This window comes from Nicotiana sylvestris, chromosome 8 (genome assembly GCF_000393655.2).
Source record: "Nicotiana sylvestris chromosome 8, ASM39365v2, whole genome shotgun sequence".
Taxonomy (NCBI): Eukaryota; Viridiplantae; Streptophyta; class Magnoliopsida; order Solanales; family Solanaceae; genus Nicotiana; species Nicotiana sylvestris.
Window position 1 is genome coordinate 2,334,406 of NC_091064.1, and position 23,313 is coordinate 2,357,718.

A 23,313-nucleotide genomic window follows, 5' to 3' on the forward strand; every position below is an offset into this window, starting at 1 on the left:
CAAGAGTGACTACTCGATAGAAAAGGGGTTGCCCCTATGAATAAGGGAAGTGACTAGCCTTCTTTCTTAGGCTAAGAAAAGAAAGCACAGTAGAACTAGCGTAGCGGGACATGACAGCGGTTGGGAAGAGGGAAAAGCGCTCACTTCATCCCTCTCCTTTCAGTCGAGTCACTTCGTCCCTTTGAGGGAGGTTTAGCCTAGCCTTCAGGTCCCATAAAAAAAATGGAGCTTACCGGTTTATAGAATTGAGACATAGATACCTACCAAGGCTGTATGGAATAGAATGAAGGGTTGACTGTTAAATTAAATTGTTTGATTGGATGTAAACATCCGATGTTGATAAGTATTTACCATCAAAGCTTAAAATTTCTTACTTTGAGTATACACTCGGACCTCTCTATAACAATATCGCTATATACTCGTCATTTATTATAAGCAACGATGTGTCATAGAGGTTTCACTAATTTATCTGCGCTTCGTGTAGTCATAAGAAATTATTATTTATAAATTAGTCCATAAAGAAAAAAGATGAAACTTGACAAATACTTAAAGTAATTTTTTCATCTATAAAAATTATGTCTAATTCAAAACTAATCAATTCTCGTTTTAATAAAACTTAAAAATATTGTAAAATAGTAATGCTCTTCTTCCTGAAATATGTTACTTATAAAAAAATTTCTAAAAGAATATCGCATTATATCACGTTGTGTCTCTCCGTTTTCATCTCTATATATCTTTATTGTCGACTGAATACTAAGTTTCAATGTTAAGAGGTAAATTTAAGCAGAGGAAAAGAGTTATAACCTAAAAAATTAACATGCTGGAACCAAAAAGAAAGATGATAAAGCATTAAAAAGAAAAGACGAAGAGCTTGTTTGGCCAAACTTTTGGGAGGCCATAAGCGCTTTTTTTAATCAGAAAAAAATACTTTTTCGAAATTTAAGGTGTTTGACTAAGATAGAGAAGTATTTTTTAGCAGCAACAAAAGCGCATTTTCTACTTTTAGAAAGAAGCTACAAACTCTAGCTTCTTCCAAGAAGTAAAAGGAAAAAAGAATAACTTTTTCAAAACAAAAACATCTTTATTGTAAATGTATATTTTTTAAATTATCCCTTATTAATTTAACATTTTTCATTTTTGTTTCTACAATCCCTTTTTGCTCTATTTCAGTTTATTTTCATTCCCATTCTCCTATCTTCTTTGGAAAAGTCTTTTTACTATAAATAAATCTATTCTTTTTTTATTCAGCCATTTTTTATCTTTTCTTTATGTCCTATTCATAATTTACAATACTCTAGATTCAAATACTTTGTTCATAAGATATATTTTTTTTCTTTTGTATACCAATATTACATAATTTTTATTTTGTAATTTTTTTTTATTCATGCATTATAGTTAAAAGTATGCAATACTATCTAGTTTGTTATATCTCAAGAATATATAGTATTTTTCTTAATGTTTATTTAAATATAATAAAGAATTTAATTAAATTATTTTACAATAAATATTTGAATTTGATTCTCTCTTTCAAATAATATTAATTGTAAACTGAATATTGATATTTTTCCTTTTTTTTTGTAATTTGATGCTCAAAAGTACTTTTTGGAAGGATTAAACAGAATTTGCTTATCAAATATGGCTAAAAGTATTTCTCAAATTAATTGGCCATACACAAACCGTTACTCTACTAAAGTATTTTTTTGAAAAGTACTTCTCAAAAGAAGCAGTTTTTGGCAGTTTGGTCAAACATGCTTTATAGTGTACCTGATAAATTTACTATAACTATTAAATCCAAAAGAGAAAAATGAAGGGAAGAAAGCAACCAAAGGAGGAAAAAGATACTACTATGAGTTTTTGTGAAGCCTACTTTTAAAGATTATGATTACTGAGAAAAATATGAACATACCATAAATGAAGTCAAGGTGACGAAATAATAGAAAAGAGTACTATTATGTATACTAATAGAATCAGAGAGTATCATAGCTATCTATGTTTTGCCACTTACGATTAGAATTTAATAAAAGAACATTAAAAATATCTCAAACCTATTTGTTTCAGCGCAGCATATTGAGAAATTGAAAGTTCATCTCATCATGAATGGTTCAATTCTGTACTAAATTATGCATACATAGAGAAATAAGATGTGATTAGTATACTACGGAAGAGAATCAAATGAAAGTCTCCTTATAATCTTTGTAGGATAGACAAATGCAGAGAGTGGGATGATGAAATAGTGAGGACAAACAGGCATAAGAGGAATTAATTTTTAAAGAGATGATTTTAGACGGTGGATTCCGAAGACAAAGAGGAGTGATGGCTTGTTAGATGCAACATAATTTTGAAACGCTGCTTTTGTTTACTAAAAAGATGCAATTAAGTATTTTGATTTGGATGAACTGAAGACGTGGAGATTTTGGTTTGAAACGGCTGACTTTCGGTTAATTTTGAAATGGTGCAATTTATCTTAGAGCTACAATTGAACATTAACTGTTTTTGGATTAATAATAATTGAGTATTGTATTAAAATAAAAGGGAAAAGCCAAAAAGTTGAGGATTTAGATAAATATATTTCTTGTTCAATGAGATGTGCCACATCATCATTTGAACTTCCTTCTAAATTATCAAACATCTTATGCTTTTGTAAGATCTTTTTCGTTCTCTCTATTTCTTATTGTTATCGAAGGAACAACAGCCGACGTCGATTCCGATGAGTCACCCCATCATTAACTCCGATGGGGCGCCGCCTTGTCTCATCCCCCCCCCCCCAAAACCCCTCGACATTCCCTATGATTCTCAGTGTGGGGAACAAGCGGGCCATATTCCATCTTTCAAAGATAAGCTATTGTCCTCTGAATTAATGATGGACATAAACCTAATAAACCAAGAAATTCCCTCATCTCCTACTAAACCAAATATCCAACAACCTCATGGGTCTGATCAAGAAGACCTAATGCTACTAGATACTCCTTCTTCCAGTGCAAAACAATAAACCACCACCATCTCCTTAGCTAAAGGAATAAAAGAAATCACCCTAACATCGGAAGACAGAAGTAGAATGTATACACCATGGAAATATTCTGTGATTGTTAAATTGGTAGGAAAGAGAATTCCACACCAATATCTAAAAGAAAAAAATCACAAAGCTATGGAAACCCACTGATCCATTTCCCCTAATTGATTTGGGCCATGATTTTTTCATTATCAAATTTTTCAAAGAAGAAAACATGACTATAGCACTCCAGAGTGGTCCATGGTTTATCAATGGATATTTTCTATCAACAAGGCAGTGGGAACCAAATTTTGTGGCAGGAAAAGCAAAACAAATTCACACGGCAATATGGGTTCGCCTACCACAACTACCCACAGAATTCTACGATGGATTAATCCTGAAAAAGATTGGAAATTCTATAGGAAGGCTACTCAAAATTGATGCATGCACCAGTTCCACCCTTAGAGGCCGATATACACGCCTTTGTGTGGAACTACCACTAGATCAACATGTCCAACAGTGTATACTAATTGGATCTCATCTCCAACAGCTTGTCTATGAAGGAATTAATTTCCTCTGCAAGCTACCTTGGTCATACAGTTACCTCATGCACAATTACTTCACCAAGGACAGGAAATTTGCAAGATCCTATCGCCCAGGAACAAGGCAAGGAAACTAACAACTCAATTACATCTCCCTCACCAGAGGACCAATGGCAAGTGGTGTCTTTCATCAGGCGAAGAAACCAAAGAACAAGGGATTCTGTTGAGAATAAATAAAAAAATTCTCCGCCAAAAATTATTGCACCAGGTAACAGTATAGATGTAAAAATCTATGATGCAGCAACAGGTAAGTATCTCAACTCTCAAAAACTAGTATATAAAGCTTTAAATACTCCTACATCTTCTACCATTAATGAACCTAATAATGTTAAAAAGAGACTTCCTCCCACAAAAAAGGAAGAAGGTTTAATGCCTATCTATAATAAATTTGATTCCCTCAATACTCCAAAATTTTCAGCCATTAATAGTGTAAATCCAAACTCCTCCTCCAATTTTGATCAAATTCTTCCGTTAAGTCCAAAGTACCCCATGGACCCCACTAACCAAGCCACTCCTATGGATACAAGTGGCAACCCCAAGCCATGCAAGCAAAACCCTAATCCACTTGACAGCTCAAACCTCTCTTCCTACACGCATAATACCTCCTTCCCCTCAAAATCTCTAGAACTCGTTCAACACTTGGCAGAGGCCTCTGGCCAAATGGCAACTCCAAACATTTCACCAATCACAAATAATCTTCTTCTCCAATCTTCCCTTTCCCCCTTGCATGCAAAATCTTCATCATTAGATTTGCAATCATTTGCACCAGTTTTTTACTCTTCTACCACCCATATAACTCACCCTCCCCAACACAGTATTCGAACACAGTCTTCTCCTCCAATATCATCTACTCCAACAACTCATAATCTATAAGGCAATGGACAATCTCCCCCCTTTCCACCTCAAATCCCATTCCACTCACCAACCTTCGTCTCTCAACTTCTGAATCCCCACCAAGATCCCCAAAGCTGGATAGAACAAGGCTTCCTAGGCCATGCAGCCTCCTTTCCGATGATAATCAATGGCCAGGAAGTATGGATTATTCTTCAGAATCCGAACTTTCTAGAATAATTAATTTCGGAAGGCATGGCCCTAGCAATGAGGAACTACATCAACCACATCTGGCTAGCCAATGTCCTAGATCCATTAGCCCCAACCATCACACCTGCATTGCTTCACAACATGCAAGCAAGTGGAACCTATCGCACCACTTCAATCCACCCAACAACATGGAGCTACTGTATCAACTCCCCTTCTTCACCCCGGTCAACCAAGTAACCAACCATCCAATCTTCTACCCTTGGTATCCTATCCCTCAGCATCACCCGATCCCCATGGACTTCCACCACCACCAACAACCTCCCTTTCGAACAAGATCAAGAAGATCCAGAGATACCCGAAGAACCGATAGAGGAAGTAATAGCTCCACCGGTTAGGGGATCGTTCACCGAGATTTCAAGCCTCAGAGAAGCAACTCTCATGCTATTTCAAGAACTGGAAGACATAAAATACATTCTCAGGTGTCCAGTGGCGCTTTACAAATGCTCAATCGACATTCGCCTTCCCATTCTTCAAGCAACGGGGAATTTTGCTGCGGTTCTAAGTACCTCCCTAAGACAGGTCAATTACCTCCTTCACCAAGGAGCAGGGAACAGTCACCACAACCCAAATCACCTATCAATGAATAGCCCAATGAGTTTAGTTGTATGGAATATACGTGGGGCTAACAATGATGAATTTAAAAGGAATTTCAGGGAACTGTTGCATACACACAACCCATGCATGATTGCCTTTCTGGAAACAAAAATGGTAGATCATACACCCTTTAGGGATGAGTTTCACTTCTCTAACATGTTAGAGGTCCCAGCAGTAGGCCATGCGGGTGATATTGTAGTGCTATGGTATGGAAATTTAGCCACACTGAACCTTGTTAGCAGATCCCACCATGAAATTCATGCCATGCTTCAGGTATCTCTCGTCCAATCTCCCTGCCTTATTAGTATTCTATATGCTAGTACATGTCTAAATATGCGAAAAGACCTTTGGAATAGCCTTTGTAATATAGCTGACAACTATCAGGGACCATGGTTAGTTGGAGGGGATTTTAATGAAATCCTATCCCAAAATGAAAAGTGGGGTGGCAGACCTCTTAACTCTAATCGGGCTTCACAGCTTTGGTCTTGCATAAATTATTGTAATTTATTAGATCTTGGTTTTAAAGGGGCTAAATACACTTGGACTAATTGTCATATTAATTCGGGAGGTCTTATCTTAGAGCGGTTAAATAGATACCTCGCTAACACCTTATGGATTAACCAATACCCTAATGCTCTCGTCACCTACCTCCCGAGAACCCACTCAGACCATGCCCCAACTCTTCTCCAATTTAAAGGAAAAGAGCCTCCTCACAGCAAAAACTATTTATGCTCGAAACTTACTGGTGCTATAGTACGGAGTTTGAAAATATTGTTAAAAACTCGTGGCAAAATAGACACCTCCTTGAAGCCACAGAATCTTTTCAACATAATGTTGTTCTCTGGGCAAAAGACACTTTCGGGGGCTCTAATAAAAAGAAAAGAAGAATCCTTGCAAGGCTGAGAGGAATCCAATCATCCATAAATTACCCATACAATCACTTCTTACACCTCCTTGAAAAGGACCTAATATCTGAATACAACAGTATTCTTAAAATTGAGGAAGACTATTGGAAAATACATTCCCGTTTAAACTGGCTTAACGATGGGGACACCAATATAAAATTCTTCCATCTAAGTGTCGTCAATCGTAGAAGGAAAAATACTATCTCATATTTTAAAGACAATGAAGGTAACTGGATCCATGATCCAGCCCAAATTCTAGTCCATACATTCTAATATTTCCAAAAGGCCTTTCAAACGGACCACATAGATACTCCTATAAAAAATATTTAAAATTCACAAACGCCCTTATAACTTAGATCTCTCCTCATTAGATTACCCATTATGGGACTACGAAGTCTCTCGAGCAATTTTTTCCTTCAAACCTTTTATGGCCCCAGGCACGGATGGTATTCACCTCTTTTTTTATTAAAAATATTGGCATATAGTTAAGAATCTGGTTCTATCATTTTGTCATAAAATTTTCAAGGACCTTTCCATTCCAACAACACTCAATTCTACTTATATCTGTCTCATCCCTATGTTTCACAATGCTAATAATCTAAAAAACTCCCGACCTATCGGTCTCTGTAACACCATCTATAAGGTAGTTACAAAAATTATAGTGAATAGAATCAAGCCCTTCCTCGATAAATTAATTGGCCCATGTCAATCTACTTCCTAAAGGGCCGAAGAACTTGTGATAACGCCATCATGATTCAAGAAATCATAAACCACTTCCAAAAATAAGGGGTCAACAAGGAAATGTTCTCCTTAAAATTGATTTGGAAAAAGCTTTCGGCCGTCTTGAATGGTCATTCATTTACCGGGCTTTACTTTTCTTTAAATTTCCCCCTCGCATCACTAAACTTATTATGAGTTGCGTTAGCACTTCCAGAATTGCCATCTTAGTCAATGGCTCCAAAACAGAATTCTTCCATCCCTCAAGAGGCATTCGTCAAGGCAATCCAATGTCTCCCTATCTCTTTATCCTATGCATGGAATTACTGTCAAAATATATTAACCACCAAGTCAACATCGGACTCTGGGACCCGATAAAACTCAATCCCACTGGCCCTCCCATCTCTCACTTGTTCTATGCGGACGACTTAACACTCTCTGCCAATGTTAACTCAAAGTCCATCCACACAATCAAACATAGCCTCACATTCTTCTCCCAACTTTCGGGCCAAAAAATCAACAATTCTAAATCAAAAATTATCTTTTCACGAAATTGTGATGCCCATACAAAGAATCAGTTTGCCAATATTTTGGACATCCGACCCAGTGATAACTTTGGAAAATATGGGTTTCCCAATTCTCACTCAAAAACCCAAAGCATCTGATGTGCACTACATCATTGATCACATGAACACAAAACTTGCCAGTTGGAAAACAAACTTCATTTCAATTGCAGAAAGAACAACCCTCACTAGATCAACTCTAAACGCTATCCCGAACCATGTAATGCAATATATCACGCTCCCTGCATCCACTCTAAAGTGAATTGACAAAATCCAAAGAGATTTTATCTGGGGTACCACCACTCAAAAACGGAAAATTCACTATATCAAATGGTCCACAATCACTCAGCCGAAACATGCTGGGGGTCTGGGACTCAGGAAAGCAGTAGATAAAAATATGGTATCCCTAGCTAGCCTCTCCTGGCGACTATTCAACAATCCTAGTTCTCTATGGGCCTCCACTCTTATTTCTAAATACAGCCATAAAAGAAACCACATCTCCAATTCATTCATCTAGAATAACATCATAACAGGCTGGAAAATCTGTAATCAAGGCCTACATTGGATAGTGGGCCCAGGTAAAATTAACTGTTGGACCTCTGCATGGATCCTAGGGCTCCCACCATTAAATTCAATCATCCAGGGACCAATCAACTACAATGACCAAAAACTCAAAGTCAAAGACCTCTGGGGAATAAACTCTTGGGATCTCATAAAACTATCATTTACTCTGCCCACAGAAATAAAAAACAAAATCCTTTCCATAAATCTGGACTCCTTCACCAGTGCTAGGGACATACCCACATGGGCCCACACCTCCAATGGTATCTTTTCCTCCAGCTCTATATACAAGTTAATCTCACCGCCACTTCCCAACAGTTTTAAATTCCAATGGATCTAGAAACTCAACACGCTCCATAAGGTTAAATACTTCCTGTGGCAATGTTCCTACAATCATCTTCCTACTCATAGTTATTTGCATCAAATCGGACTAAACATCAACACCCCTCTGTCCTATATGTAGAGCAGCGGAGGAGTCACTTATTCACATTTTCTTCAAATGCCCCATAGCCACCAAATTTTGGAGCGACGCTCAACTCAACCTTCCTCCCTTTCAACAGAGCCCCGATCATTGGCTCACTACCTTAAAGATTTGCACAAAACTTTGGATCAATGGGATATCTCTTGGGATATGTTCTTTCCATTAGCTATATGGTCTCTGTGGCTAAATCTTAATAATAACTCTTTCAACAATAAATGCAAACAGATATCGCTAGAAATAGTACTAGTACGTTGCAAAGAGTTTATGTATTATACCAATTCGTCAAACCATGTTCCTCCGTCTATTATCATCTCGATCAAATGGCTCCCCCCAACACACCCCTCCTTAAAACTTAACATTGATGGGGCCTTCAAAGGAAAATATAGAAAAGGGGGCATCAGGGGAATCTTCATAAATCGCCGTGGGGATTGGATTTTGGGTTACCACAATTCTGCCATAGCCTATACCCCTGCCTACATGGAACTCTTAGCCCTCAAAACTGGTCTTCAACTAGCTTTTGACAAAAAATTTATTAATCTTGAAATTGAGACCGATGCAACAGATGTAATTTCTTTGCTCAATAATGATACTTGTTCTATTTACTGTAACTTGGTTATTGAGTGCAGGTCACTACTGAAGAAATTGCAGAATCTGAATCTGCCGATCCGGCATAGCTTCAGTGAAGGGAACAAGATTGCGCACTTTTTGGCCACTCAAGGATCCAAGCAAACAAGTAGTTCCACTCTCTATCTGATGAAACAACCTTCAAACTCTCTTTCGAAAGCCCTCCATGAAGACAAAATTGGAAGCACTAAACGTAGGACAATATCTGCTGCTGTAATTACCAAATTAGTAGAACTTGGAAATCCTTATATAACTTGCACTACTAATGTAGACAATATGGTGGCCGAATCTATGAATGAGCCCAATAGGACTCTCTATCTTTGTAATAGTACTAGGTAAGTAATAAGAAGTTCGTATTTCCATAAATAAATAAAAAAGATGTGCCACGTCATCTCTTAATGGCCCTCCTTTATATATAGATGATAAGCAACGTTCCAATTGTTTAAGGTATCCTGTGTGCACCCTTATCATTCTTCTCTAGAAAAACCAAACATGCAAAATCTCATAAACCCATATGAAACAATGTTTTTAGTTCGATTTGTCTCTTACAGACCCTTTATACACAGATTAATCTTTCAATCTCCACTCTGTTTTTCTCCTTCACGTCCATTTTCATCATCTCAAATACAAAATTCTGATGACATCAACCTTGTCAACTACAAAGATTGGTTAAGCCCAAACGAGGTCATCAAAATTTTCCAAAATCTAAATGACCCAAATTCAGCTTTAAATGTACTTAATCAAATCTCAAAACGAAAAGATTACAAACCCAATGAAGCCATTTATAGTGTAGTTGTCAAAAACCTAGCAATGGCTAAGAATTTTGATGCAATTGAGACACTTATGGAGAAAATCAAATTTGAAAGAAAGTGTAGACTTTCTGATGAGTTTTTCTATAATGTTATTAAGATTTATGGGCATGTAGCTGGTAGAATTAATAGAGCAATCGAGACCCTTTTTGATATGCCTAATTATAAGTGCTGGCCGAGTGTGAGAACTTTCAATTTTGTTCTGAATTTGTTAGTGAATACTAAACAATTTGATGTTGTTCATAAGGTGTATATTCGTGCTTCTGAGTTGGGTGTTGAGATTGATGCTTGTTGTTTGAATATCATCATTAAAGGGTTGTGTCGTTGTGGGGAGCTCGATGCTGCATTCAAGGTGTTCGATGAATTTCCTAAACAAAATTGTCAACCCAATGTGAGGACTTTTTCGACTATAATGCACGCTTTATGCGAGCGCGGTCGCATTGATGAGGCTTTGGGCTTGTTAGAGAGGATGGAAAAGGAAGATGTTGAACCAGATGCTATCGTGTTTAACACGCTGATTTCGGGGCTCAGGAAGCAAGGAAGAGCTGACGAGGGGATTGAGATGTTTAAGAAAGTAATGCTGAAAGGTTGTGATCCGAATCCAGGGACATATCAGGAGGTTTTGTATGCTTTGCTTGATGCTAAGAGATATTTAGAGGCTAAAGATTTTATGGCTGTTATGATTGATAAGAGGGTGAATCCAAGTTTTGAGTCTTATAAGCTGATAATACATAGCCTTTGTGATGGGAAGCGTCTTGGCGATTTAGACTGGGCGTTGAGGCAGATGGTGAGACACGGATTTGTGCCGAGGATGGGTATGTGGAGGCAGATTCTTGGTTGCTTGTTTCCCGATGGAGATTGTTGTACTGCCTATTCATATGAAGAAATTCTTGCGGACTAATCTACGAGGTTTAGAAAATTAACTGAATGGTATTAAAAGTCCCATTACGTGTTGTTAGAAGTATCGCATTGGTTGCATGACGGGAATTTAGTCTTCTGGTATAGCTTTTGGAAATCTTATCTCATGAGCTAGTTTTTGGGGTTGAATTAGAATTTATTTCTTTTATTTACATGGTATCAGACCCATGCGCCAGTTGGCAGGGTCTGGGCGTGCCGCATAGGGGGGGTGGGCGTGGTATTAGAAGTCCCACATTAGCTGTGAGATAGGAATTTGGTCTCCTATGTTTGTTTTGGGCAACCCTTACCCCATGAGATAGTTTTTGGGATTGATAGATCCTATATCCATTTCTTATCACTCCTACAGCTTCTGAGTTCAAAATTTTCATTCCAAGTGAAAGGACAAGATGACGCACTACCACCATGGTTGTCAGCACTACCACCATAATCACTATCACCACCATAAGCTGCCTTTGGATATGAAACTTTTCAAGGATTTCCATCTATATATCCTCTTCCACCGGCTTTAGGGTTCCTTCAGCTTGGCAATGCGAAACCACCTTCGACTGAATATGACGCAGGTATTCCTCCAACTCATCGCTCTGAGAAACATCATGTTAATAATTTCTTTAACTTGATTGTGATAACTAGCACAATGAAAATTCAAATTCGCATCGCAATATCGCATAGGCTCATTATTTAAAATAACAATACAATATAGTATATTGGTAACAACTATCTAAACAAGTTCTAAAGGATGAAGCTCTCCTTACTAGGGGTTTCTCCATTCTAGGGGTTGAACTCGAGATATCTGGTTAAGGTTGGAGGGATCTCATTCATCGCACCACCTCCCGTTGTGGTCATTCCTCCTCATGTTGAATTTGAGCGAACAATTTTTTTTTAAAAGTTTAAAATGTTACGGAAGGAGACTCTTTAATTTATTTATTCTATTCTTACATGCTGCATGAATCTTTAAGTACGTAAATTGATGGGGAGATTTGAACTCATCATCTCCAACTGCTTTGATCCGCTTCATCTGAAAACTTAAACTCTTGGAAAAGAGACACCTATATTCCTTTGAGTATATATTAATTACATCAATCTCACCATGGAAAATAGTAATACTGTTTGGAAGTCGAAACACTAAATTCTTTGACTATAATTTTTGAAATATTTTCTCATATGAATTATTTTTAATTTTTATTACTTTCTATTAATTTATGATTCCTATTTTTTTTTTCCAAAATTAAGAAATCATGTTAGAAGAAACAACTAGATAGATCCACCCTATACATACTCTGAAGGATCATACCTTTTGGGGAAATATGAAGTTCGCCTTAATTCCGAGTCTTGATGTAAATATTATTCTACTTATGTTTGACCTAATTATTATTGTAAGAAAATCAAGAAAGTATGACACCTAACTTACATCCTGGAGTTAATATATAGTTCTTGTAGTATATGACGCGTTATGCCATTCCATTCTCTTTTAACTTGCGCTTAATCAAGAACATGCGACACTTCACTAGTCTCTTTTAAGCGTTATACATACTTGAAGTTATCATATAGTTCAAATAAATAAGATAAATACTTTGGGAAGCAAATCATAAAAAATAATGTAAATTGAAAATTTTAAGAGGATACTTTAAGAGTGCAACAGAAACTCTCTAAATTTACCAATAAGATAAAAAGAAAATAAAAACCACGTGTCTCAAGAATCAAGCAAAAACAAAAAAGAGTTGGGGCGAGGATTAGAAACTAGAGAAAAAAAAAAGGGAAAAAGGCCGGATTCACCCATGTAATATGGTATATAGTTTACATTTATCCTTCGTTATACTTTTTTGTTTAAATCCACCCTTATTGTTAACAGAGTGTGCAAAATTGCCCTCAGCCTAAACATCTTTCCACTGTGGCACCAGACCCTCAATTAAATTGCCAGATAGATAGATAGCCAAGTCAGCACCTATTTTTAAAATGTCTTTTATAATAAAATGCTGGTCCCCCCTCAATCATACACCGGTTTTCACTCTCCTGCACCCAATCCTCACAAAAAACCAATAAGATAAAAAAGAGAAAAAGAAATCCTGTGTCTCAAGAATGAAGAAACAAAAAAGGCCGTGAGTAGCAGGGTAGACTTGACTGTTCTTCAGGTTTGACTAATAAAACTTGTAGTACAAATAATTGACAATCTTACCCAAAAAACACTCCAAAGACTAATGACAGTATATTTGCATCCAATGAATTTGATGCCATAAAGTCAAGAGAGACTTGTTGATTGTATGGTCAAACCAAATCGACCGGCATTCCCCAATACTAGAATAACAACAGTATATATTACTCCACTAGTATCCAATGAATATGATCATTCATCAATTCTTGTTTAATAGCTATGGGCAGAAGTTGCAATCTTCTCTTTGGTCTTGCTGTTTTCATTTTGTTTCATTACCATACATCACTGGCTATTGTTCCCAATGTTAGCACCGATAAAGATGCTCTTCTCGCCTTGAAATCTCACATTTCTTCCTCTGATCCTAATGATATCTTAGCAAGCAACTGGTCTTCCTTCAGCCATGTTTGCAGCTGGATTGGCATCACTTGTAGCTCGCGCCACAATAGAGTCACAGCTTTAGACATTTCTAGCATGCAACTTTATGGTACCATTCCTCCACACGTTGGAAACCTTTCATTTCTTGTTTCCCTTGACATCAGTAACAACACTTTTCATGGAAAGTTGCCAGAAGAGTTGTCTCATTTGCAGAGGTTGAAATTGATTATTGTCGATAGCAATAACTTTACTGGTGTCATTCCATCATTCTTAAGTCTGTTACCAAACCTTCGCATTCTGCGCCTTTCGAGCAACCAATTTTATGGGAAAATTCCACCTTCCCTTTCCAATCTAACAAAACTAGAAGGATTGGGCGTGGAGCACAATTTTCTTGAAGGAGAGATCCCTCGAGAACTCGGTAATCTTCGTTACATGACTATCCTAGACCTACAAGTAAACCAGCTTACTGGCTCTATACCTCCATCAATCTTTAACATTACCACAATGCGAATCATTACTCTTTTCAAAAACAATCTTGCTGGTAATCTTCCAACAACTATATGTGAAATCTTCCAAACTTGGAAGTTCTTTACATCCCAGTTAACAACCTAGACGGTGTTATTCCATCAAACCTAGGAAAGTGCAGAAAGCTTCGAATCTTGTCATTGTCTGGCAATAAGTTCATTGGAACTGTACCAAGAGAGTTAGCCAACTTAAAAGCTCTAACAGAATTATATCTTGGATATCAGCACTTGCAAGGTAGTGTAATAATAGTACTTTTTACGAGAAATCTAATAAAAATATTCTTCCTCTTATTGGTACTCATATAGCATTTCCCCCACTTGACAGGAGAGATACCAGCGGAGCTAGGTAATCTTAAGAAACTACGGTTGCTGGGATTAAACAAGAATGAGTTTACGGGTTCTATCCCTACAAACATTTTCAACATATCAGCACTGCAGATCTTAGATCTTTCTGTAAACAGGCTTTCAGGTCGTCTACCATCCGATTTTGGCCGTGGAATTCCCAGCTTAGAAAATTTTTCTTGCGGATCGAATAATCTGAGTGGTTCTATCTCTGCTTCAATCTCAAATTCTTCAAGACTCAGAACACTTTATCTCTCGTTCAACAGTTTCACAGGTCCAGGAATCGAATAATCTGAGTGGTTCTATTTCTGCATGCATGAATCCGTTAACTAATTCAATTCTTATCTGAACATCATAAAATTTAGAACCATAAATTGACTTCATGAATGATTTACTAGTACTACTATTTTAGGTCAAACTGTTCCTATTAAAGTGTTTATGTAGCTTATGGATAAAGTCTGCTTTCACAAGAAGAAACTTTGAACAGAGACGCATTCTATTCCACTTTCACTTTCTCTATATTGATTTTATATGAGTTACTAGCAATCTTACTAGTAAGGTAGAATGATATTTCCTTACAAGAATCTGAATTATCTTCTGTTTCTTTTCTCTTCCGCCAAATTGGTACTCATATAGTATTTCCCCCACATGACAGGAGAGATACCGGCGGAGCTAGGTAATCTTAATAATCTACAGTATCTGGATTTAACTGAAAACAAGTTTACTAGTTCTGTCCCTGCAAGCATTTTGAACATATCAGCACTGAGGATCCTTGGACTTGGAGTAAATAGGCTTTCAGGTACTCTACCTTCAGATTTAGGCCGTAAAATGCCCAGCCTAGAAGAACTTCTTTGTGGTGATAATAATCTGAGTGGTTTTATCTCTGCTACCATCTCAAATTCATCAAGACTCAGAAAACTTGATCTCACACTCAACAGATTCACAGGTCCAATTCCTGAATCACTGGGTAACTTAGAATACCTTGAGGTTTTGGCCTTGGGGGCAAATAATTTTTTCGGCGATTCAACATTGAGCTTCCTTAACACCTTTGACAAATTGTAGGAAACTGAGATCTCTCAGGTACTCTGACAATCCGTTAGATGGTGTTTTACCTCAATCTGTTGGGAATTTCTCTAACTCTCTGCAGATTTTTGATGGACAAGGTTGTAAACTGAAGGGCTTCATTCCTGAAGAAATTGGTAATGTTACTGGAATGTCAAGGATGAGTCTATTTAACAATGAGTTGATTGGATATATTCCAAAAACTATCGAACGCATGCTGAAACTTCAAGAAATTTACCTACATAAAAACAAGATAGGAGGAACCATACCAGATGTTATCTGCAATTTACAGAATCTTGGTGAATTATACCTATCGGGAAATCAGATTACCGGTTCAGTGCCACCATGCTTAGGGACCATTACCAGTTTACGGAAACTTAATCTGGCTTACAACAGGCTGAATTCGAGATTACCTGCAAGCTTGGGAAGCCTTCGAGATATCATAGAATTCAATGTTTCGTCCAATTTATTAAGTGGGCAAATTCCTCTGGAGATTGGAAATTTAAAGGCTGCCACACTCATTGAACTGTCAAGAAATAATTTCTCTGGTAATATCCCTAGCTCTATAGGAGGTCTAGATAGATTGACCTATCTTTTTTTAGAACATAATAAATTAGATGGGCCTATTCCAGATTCATTAGGGAAAATGCTTGCCTTGGAATTCTTGGATTTATCCTTTAACAATCTTAGTGGTCAGATTCCAAAGTCATTAGAAGCTCTTGTGTATATTAAATACCTGAACATCTCATTTAATAAACTTAGTGGTGAAATTCCAACCGGTGGACCTTTTGCAAATATCACAAGCCAATCCTTCCTGTCCAATAATGCACTCTGTGGTGACTCCAGATTTAACGTGAAACCATGTCCTCCAAAATATACAAAGAAGTCAAGAAGAAAAAGAGTGCTTATAGGTTTATATACTCTGTTAGGGATAGGATCACTCCTTGCATTGGTCGTTGGATATGCGGTGTTAAGACGGAGAAAGATAAAAAAGAATGTAGATCAAGCTGATGTGTCGCTCGTTAAAGAGCATGAAAGAATTTCTTATTATGAACTTGAACAAGCAACAGAAGGATTCAGTGAAAGCAACTTGCTTGGTAATGGGAGTTTCAGCAAGGTCTACAAAGGGATACTTAAGGATGGTACCTTTTTCGCAGCAAAGGTATTCGATGTGCAATTGGAGGGTGCATTCAAAAGTTTTGATACAGAATGTGAGATGTTGCGCAACCTCCGCCATCGAAATCTTACTAAAGTCATCACTAGTTGCTCCAACCTTGATTTCAAAGCCTTAGTATTGGAATACATGCCGAATGGAACACTTGAAAAATGGCTATATTCTCATAACCTTTTCTTAGACATGATGCATAGATTAGATATAATGATAGATGTTGCATCTGCGATGGACTATCTCCACAATGGCTATTCAACGCCTGTGGTGCATTGCGACTTAAAACCAAGCAATGTCTTGCTAGATCAAGAAATGGTTGGCCATGTCAGTGATTTTGGCATTGCAAAATTGTTGGATGCAGGGGAGGATTTTGTTCAAACACGTACAATTGCAACCCTAGGATATATTGCTCCAGGTATCAGAACTTTTTACTTATATCTTTAAAATAACCTAAATAGTGCATAGCATATTCCTTGATCATTTTTTACCATGCATGATTGTAGAGTATGGACAAGATGGTATAGTATCCACGAGCTGTGATGTTTATAGTTTTGGTATCCTGATGATGGAGACATTTACAAGAATGAGACCAAGTGATGATATATTTACCGGAGAATTGAGCATAAGAAGTTGGGTTAGCGATTCTTTTCCAGGTGGAATTCATAAGGTGGTGGATGCTAATTTGGTACATCCAGGGGATGAACAAACCGATGCAAAGATGCAGTGTCTGCTATCTATCATGGAATTAGCTTTGAGGTGCACTGTGACGATACCTGATGCAAGAATTAGTATGGAAGAGGCTCTTTCAACACTTACAAAGATTAGGCTCCAGTTTGTCAGTAGTTGCTGCTAGGTGGAATCAGCGATCGACTCTCGATCAGAGGCGGAGGTAGAGTGTTGGGTCTGGGTTCAGCTGAATCCAGTAAGTTTTGCTTAGATTTTGTATTTGTATTAGGAAATCCATCAAATGAGTATAAATATTTAATCAAATCCTGGCTCCGCCTCTGCTCTCAATGTTGCTTCATTACCTATATATGATGGTTGTGTTAAGCTTTCAATTATGCGCTAGGACTTAAGTTCATCGTAGTGATGTACGTAATTTTGTGAGTAATGATCTGGTATGCAAGTCGACTTTTTTCATAGTGCAGGGCCTTATTTACTGGTTATTGTAATTGCTTTTCATCAATTTTTTTGTTCTTATGATGTTGTTATTATTTCTATGGTTTCTGTTAATGGTACTGATATATTGTCTCTTTTCGTCTTCTTGAGCCGAGGGTATATCAGAAACAGCCTCCCTCGTGGTAGGGTAAGGTTTGCGTATACACTACCCTCTCCAGACTCCACTACCCTCTGCAGATACCATTATGGCAGTACAAGGCCATTCTGATATACCAACTATTTTGAGACACTTTCAAATTGGTGCTGCTAAAAGAGAAGCAGCCACACCACTGCCAGGATTCAATTATTAATGCAGACAACATCCAACATGGGCGTTTGACCATAAGTATTGTGAAATTCCGGGAGAAAGTGAATATGGTATTTAAAAATTAGAGTTGTGTTTGGACATGAATACAATTTGGAACTGCTTTTTTAATTTTTGCGAGTGATGAAAAATAATTTTTTGAAGTTTTTCAAATTTTCGAAAGATTTTGAAATCCAACTTCAAGTGAAAATTAAAAATTTCGTAGCTAAACACTAATTCCGGAAAAAAATAAAAAATTTCCGAAAAAGAGTAAATATTTTTTCATGGCCAAACGGGCCCTTAAATCAATGAACAAATTAGTTTGAGTAGAGAACTTTTCACTCTCTATATGTCGAGATCTTCTATGATCTTCTCTTTTTTTGTGCCTTTTTCCTCTTTCACTTTGAAGACAAAAACTAGAACAATTATTTTTTATACTCCAGTTAATTTTCTTTTTCTTCCTTCCCTGCCCTTTGTAAGTTTGTAATTTTCTTTCAATTTTGTTCTGAATTTGTTAGTGAATGCTAAACAATTTGATGTTGTTCATAAGGTGTATATGCGTGCTTCTGAGTTGGGTGTCGAGATTGATGCTTGTTGTTTGAATATTATCATTAAGGGTTTATCTCGTTGTGGAGAGCTGGATGCTGCATATAAGGTGTTCGATGAATATCCTAAGCAAAATTGTCATCCCAATGTGAGGACGTTTTCAACTATAAAGCATGCTTTGTGCGAGCGCGGTTGTGTTAATGAGGCGTTGGGGTTGTTAGAGAGGATGGAAAAGGAGGATGTTGAACCAGATGCTATCGTGTTTAATACATTGATTTCGGGGCTCAGGAAGCAAGGAAGAGCTGACGAGGGGATTGAGATGTTTAAGAAAGTAATGCTGAAAGGTTGTGATCCGAATCCAGGGACATATCAGGAGGTTTTGTATGCTTCGCTTGATGCTAAGAGATATTTAGAGGCTAAAGATTTTATGGCTGTTATGATTGATAAGAGGGTGAATCCAAGTTTTGAGTCTTATAAGCTGATAATACATGGCCTTTGTGATGGGAAGCTTCTTGGTGATTTAGACTGGGTGTTGAGGCAGATGGTGAGACACGGATTTGTGCCGAGGATGGGTATGTGGAGGCAAATTCTTGGTTGCTTGTTTCCTGATGGAGATTGTTGTACTGTCTATTCATATGAAGAAATTCTTGCGGACTAATCTACGAGGTTTAGAAAATTAACTGAATGGTATTATAAGTCCCTTTACATGCTGTTAGAAGTATCACATTGGTTGAATGATGGCAATTTAGTCTTCTTTTATAGCTTTTGGAAATCCTTATCTCATGAGCTGATTTTTTTGGGGTTGAATTAGAATTTATTTCTTTATATGGCATCAGACCCATGCTCCAGTTGGCAGAGTCTGGCCGCCAAGGGGCGTGGGGGTGGTATTAGACGTCCCACATTAGCTGTGAGATAGGAATTTGGTCTCCTTATGTTTGTTTTGGGCACCCCTTACCTCATGAGATAGTTTTTGGGATTGATAGATCCAATATCCATTTCTTATCACTCCTATAGTGAAAGGACAAGATGACGCACTACCACCATGGTTGTCAGCACCACCACCATAATCACCACTATCACTACCATAAGCTGCCTTTGGATATGAAACTTTTCAAGGATTTCCATCTATATATCCTCTTCCACCGGCTTTAGGGTTCCTTCAGCTTGGCAATGCGAAACCACATTCGACTGAATATGACGCAGGTATTCCTCCAACTCATCGCTCTGTGAAACATCATGCTAATAATTTCTTTGACTTGACTGTGATAACTAGCTCAATGAAAATTCAAATTCGCATCGCAATATCGCATAGGCTCATTATTTAAAATAACAATACAATATAGTATATTGGTAACAACTATCTAAACAAGTTCTAAAGGATGAAGCTCTCCTTACTAGGGGTTTCTCCATTTCTAGAGCTCGAACTCGAGATATCTGGTTAAGGTTGGAGGGATCTCATTCATCGCACCACCTCCCGTTGTGGTCATTACTTGTCACGACCCAAAAATCCCTCCCAAGAAGTCGTGATGGCACCTAGTATCTAAACTAGGTAAGCCTAACATTTACTGTAATAATATGGTTATTTACTAACTTCAAATCAAATTACTCTGAACAAAATACAATTCCCAAAACCGGTAGTACAAGTCACAAGCCTTTATAAGAGTAGCTATACAAAATAAATACATCACTGTTCCGAAACAAAGGGAACAAGTGGAAGTAAGTACAATTGAAGGTGACTCCGAGGTCTGCGAACGCTGCAACAAGTTTACCTTGAGTCTCCACCGCAACGAACAGCTATTAGCAATCAAATACCTAGATCTGTCCACAAAAATGTACAGAAATATAGTATCAGCACAACCGACCTCATGTGCTGGTAAGTGCCTAGCCTAACCTCGGCGAAGTAGTGACGAGGCTAGGACCAGACTACCAAATAAACCTATGCAATATAGCATACAAAAATAATAGGAAGCAGATAACAATGATGGCAACAATGATCAACCAGTGATATAAATAGCAGGCAACAAGAACACCATAAATGTTTCTCAACAAATAATAAATACAAGTACAATCAATTAATCAAGTCCTTCATATATAAATCTTTCAAATAAGCATCTTTCGAATATAATTCTTTCGAGTAAAGGTCACCTTGTGACGCCTCATTTCATAATCGTAATTAATATAGGTCTCAACCCACTTTCATATTTTCACGACACCTCGTGCCCATATTTATATTACAACCGCACGGACAACTCACGTGCCATTAAATAAAATTATAATATTTTCCCCGGCACCTCGTGCCTATATCATAATCTGTCATTAATAAAAATCATCATATTTTTTCCCGGCACCTTGTGCCCACATGTTTCTGTCTCACATTTCGCAACAACATTCTCATGTTACTCAATTCATAGGGTCCATAACCCAATACAATTAAGAATGTTCAAAGAGCCTCATTTACTTAATATAAAGTAGAGTACAACTTCCAACCCAATTAGAAAATAAACAAGAAAAGATGAATTTATTTTTAGAAATTATTTGACAAAGAAAATACCCTTTTCAATTAAAGTACAATATCGAATGAATCATTACATTTAATACGAAAAATCAATAAATCAAAACATAGTAGAAATGCCTTTTTAAGTAAAGTACAACCTCAAACGGTTTAAGGGGATATAGTTGAGATACTAATTGAATTAAGGACATAACAATTATTGAAGTTTGAAGTATTGGAATGTGTGTGTGTGTGTGTGTGTGTATATATATATATATATGTGTGTGTGTGTGTAAATGCGGTGAGATATTGCAAACACTGTAGGTTCTAACACATATGATCACAACAATAAAGGAATTCAAACAGTTTAAACACTTGAATTGATAACAACAAATAAACACAACAATAGAAAATGCACGGCATCACCCTTCGTGCTTTTACTCTCTCTCACCAAAACAATACACGGCATCACCCTTCGTGCTCTAACACTCTCTCACCAAAATAATACACGGCATCACCCTTCGTGCTTTACGATCTTCCTCACCCAAATAACAATCACAAGGCAAATAGGGTAAGGGAATCCATAACCTGGAAATAAAATCAAGTAACAACAGAAAATCAGTAAATAAGCGTAAATGACAACATAACTCAATTATCAGCAAGAATAAGGGAAAATCAAGGACAAATGCACGGCATCACCCTTCGTGCTTTTACTCTCGTCCTCACCATAAGAATCAATATAAACTGCACGGCATCACTGTCACACCTCCTTTTTCACTACACCCCCGCAAGGGCGTAAATGGAGTTTTTCCAATTAAAGGACAATCGAAATGGGATTATTGTAATTAAAGATTCAGAGTCGCCACTTGGGATAATTTAGGGTGTCCCAAGTCACCGGTTCAAATCCCGAATCGAGGAAAAAATTGACTCTGTATTATAGTCCCCGAACCAGAAATCTGAGTAAGGAATTCTGTTAACCTGGGAGAAGGTGTTAGGCATTTCCAGGTTCCGTGGTTCTAGCACGGTCGCTCAACTGTCGTATTTAGCTTATTTATCTGATTTTATTACATGATGAACCTATGTGCCGATTTTAACTTTTAACCGCTTTTATTTAATATTTTTTAAAGAAAGTTGAACGTCGTTTAAAACGTGTCTTCGGATCGCGCCACGTGAAATGCACCCGCAATCCTGAACACATTTTATTCAACGTTTTGGGATTTGATTTGGGTCACATGAAATGCACACCCGAGTTTAAGAAGGTAAATTATAAAAACGCGCCTAAAGAGGCTAACGCATTGTTATCTTTGGGGAAGGTCATGAAATTCGCTAAACGGCCCATCCCGTATTCTAAGTATTTTAATACAATCATTTATCGAGGGCCCCGTAATTTATGTATTTTGTTTGGCGAGGCGAGGCTCGTTATTATTTAAAGACCAATCCTAATATGACTATGATTTTCTACTTTCGTTTATCTCTAATAATAAAAGAAAAGATCCTAACTAATTAATATAATTTAAGAAAGATTATATTTGAGGTCTATAAGTTCATACAAATTCAACCTTCAACCCGCTTGGGCCTTGAACACCGCCCATTTAAAAGGATCAAAATCCAAGCACGCACAAGGGCAGGCCAGTCCTAGGCCTGGGCCTAGGTCCACATAGACACTCAATTAGAATAAGACTTGGGCCGCCTGAAAATGCACTGAGGCCCCAATCTATCCGAAATGGGCGGTTAAGCCCAAATTGTCAATACAGATTATACTCACGGAAATTGCTTCATGTCACTCGAAGTGTGTTCAACAAATTATAACAAGGAAACACATTATTCACCTATTTAAATTGCGAAAACATTGCTCATTCGAATTATAGTTTAAGACTCATACAATTTTATTTATTTGCCATTGGTGAATTCGTGGACATTACTAGAGGTGTAAAGTAGATTGGGAAACAAAACAGACCCAACGATATTAAATTAACATTAAATGCTACCATCACCTATTCTAATACATGAAGTAACGTAATGAGAAATAACTAATCTACTAGAATCTGGAGCTTCACATTCTATATTTGAATTTCACGTTTCAACCTATCCAATGGCATTACCTATGCTACAGCTGAGATCTTAGCCCTACAAATTCGAGAAGAAGATAAAGTTCCTATAGTCCAACAATTCATTGTTATGATTACACAAACAAATCTATTGATGTCTTTAAGACAGACTAATATGTATCTCTAAATACTCAAGCACACACCTAATAGTTCAAATGAGCAAACCTATACATAACAGTTCACCAGTCCAGTTATTACAATCAAGCTATATTGAAATCAGTA

General features: G+C 37.2%; 4 protein-coding genes across 8 annotated transcripts; all 4 read left to right on the plus strand.

Annotated features, from left to right (window-relative positions):
• The first annotated feature begins 10,849 nt into the window (after positions 1–10,849).
• LOC104232308 (probable LRR receptor-like serine/threonine-protein kinase At3g47570) lies at positions 10,850–17,626 on the plus strand. Of its 5 annotated transcripts, none has more exons than XM_009785483.2 (4): positions 12,635–14,147; positions 14,238–15,334; positions 15,402–16,899; positions 16,988–17,626. In XM_009785483.2, the coding sequence occupies exons 3-4, from the start codon at positions 15,468–15,470 to the stop codon at positions 17,335–17,337; spliced, it is 1,782 nt and encodes a 593-aa protein (XP_009783785.1). In that variant the 5' UTR covers positions 12,635–14,147; positions 14,238–15,334; positions 15,402–15,467; the 3' UTR covers positions 17,338–17,626. The 5 variants fall into 5 exon arrangements, with proteins under 5 accessions (XP_070009107.1, XP_009783784.1, XP_009783785.1 ...); XM_009785484.2 differs by having other exon boundaries at positions 15,418–16,899; XM_070153005.1 differs by having other exon boundaries at positions 14,238–14,528; positions 14,910–16,899.
• On the plus strand, positions 13,233–14,545 carry LOC104232306 (putative receptor-like protein kinase At3g47110). The gene is made up of 3 exons (XM_070152933.1): positions 13,233–13,929; positions 13,989–14,147; positions 14,238–14,545. The coding sequence occupies exons 1-3, from the start codon at positions 13,233–13,235 to the stop codon at positions 14,543–14,545; spliced, it is 1,164 nt and encodes a 387-aa protein (XP_070009034.1).
• LOC138874473 (DNA damage-repair/toleration protein DRT100-like) lies at positions 14,903–15,316 on the plus strand. The gene has a single exon (XM_070152934.1). It carries the CDS (start codon positions 14,903–14,905, stop codon positions 15,314–15,316), a length of 414 nt encoding a protein of 137 aa, XP_070009035.1.
• A 77-nt stretch (positions 17,627–17,703) lies between the features above and the next one.
• Positions 17,704–19,325, plus strand: LOC104232314 (pentatricopeptide repeat-containing protein At3g14580, mitochondrial-like). Its single transcript, XM_070153007.1, has 2 exons — positions 17,704–18,421; positions 18,497–19,325. The coding sequence occupies exons 1-2, from the start codon at positions 18,296–18,298 to the stop codon at positions 19,148–19,150; spliced, it is 780 nt and encodes a 259-aa protein (XP_070009108.1). The 5' UTR covers positions 17,704–18,295; the 3' UTR covers positions 19,151–19,325.
• The last annotated feature ends 3,988 nt before the right edge of the window (positions 19,326–23,313 follow it).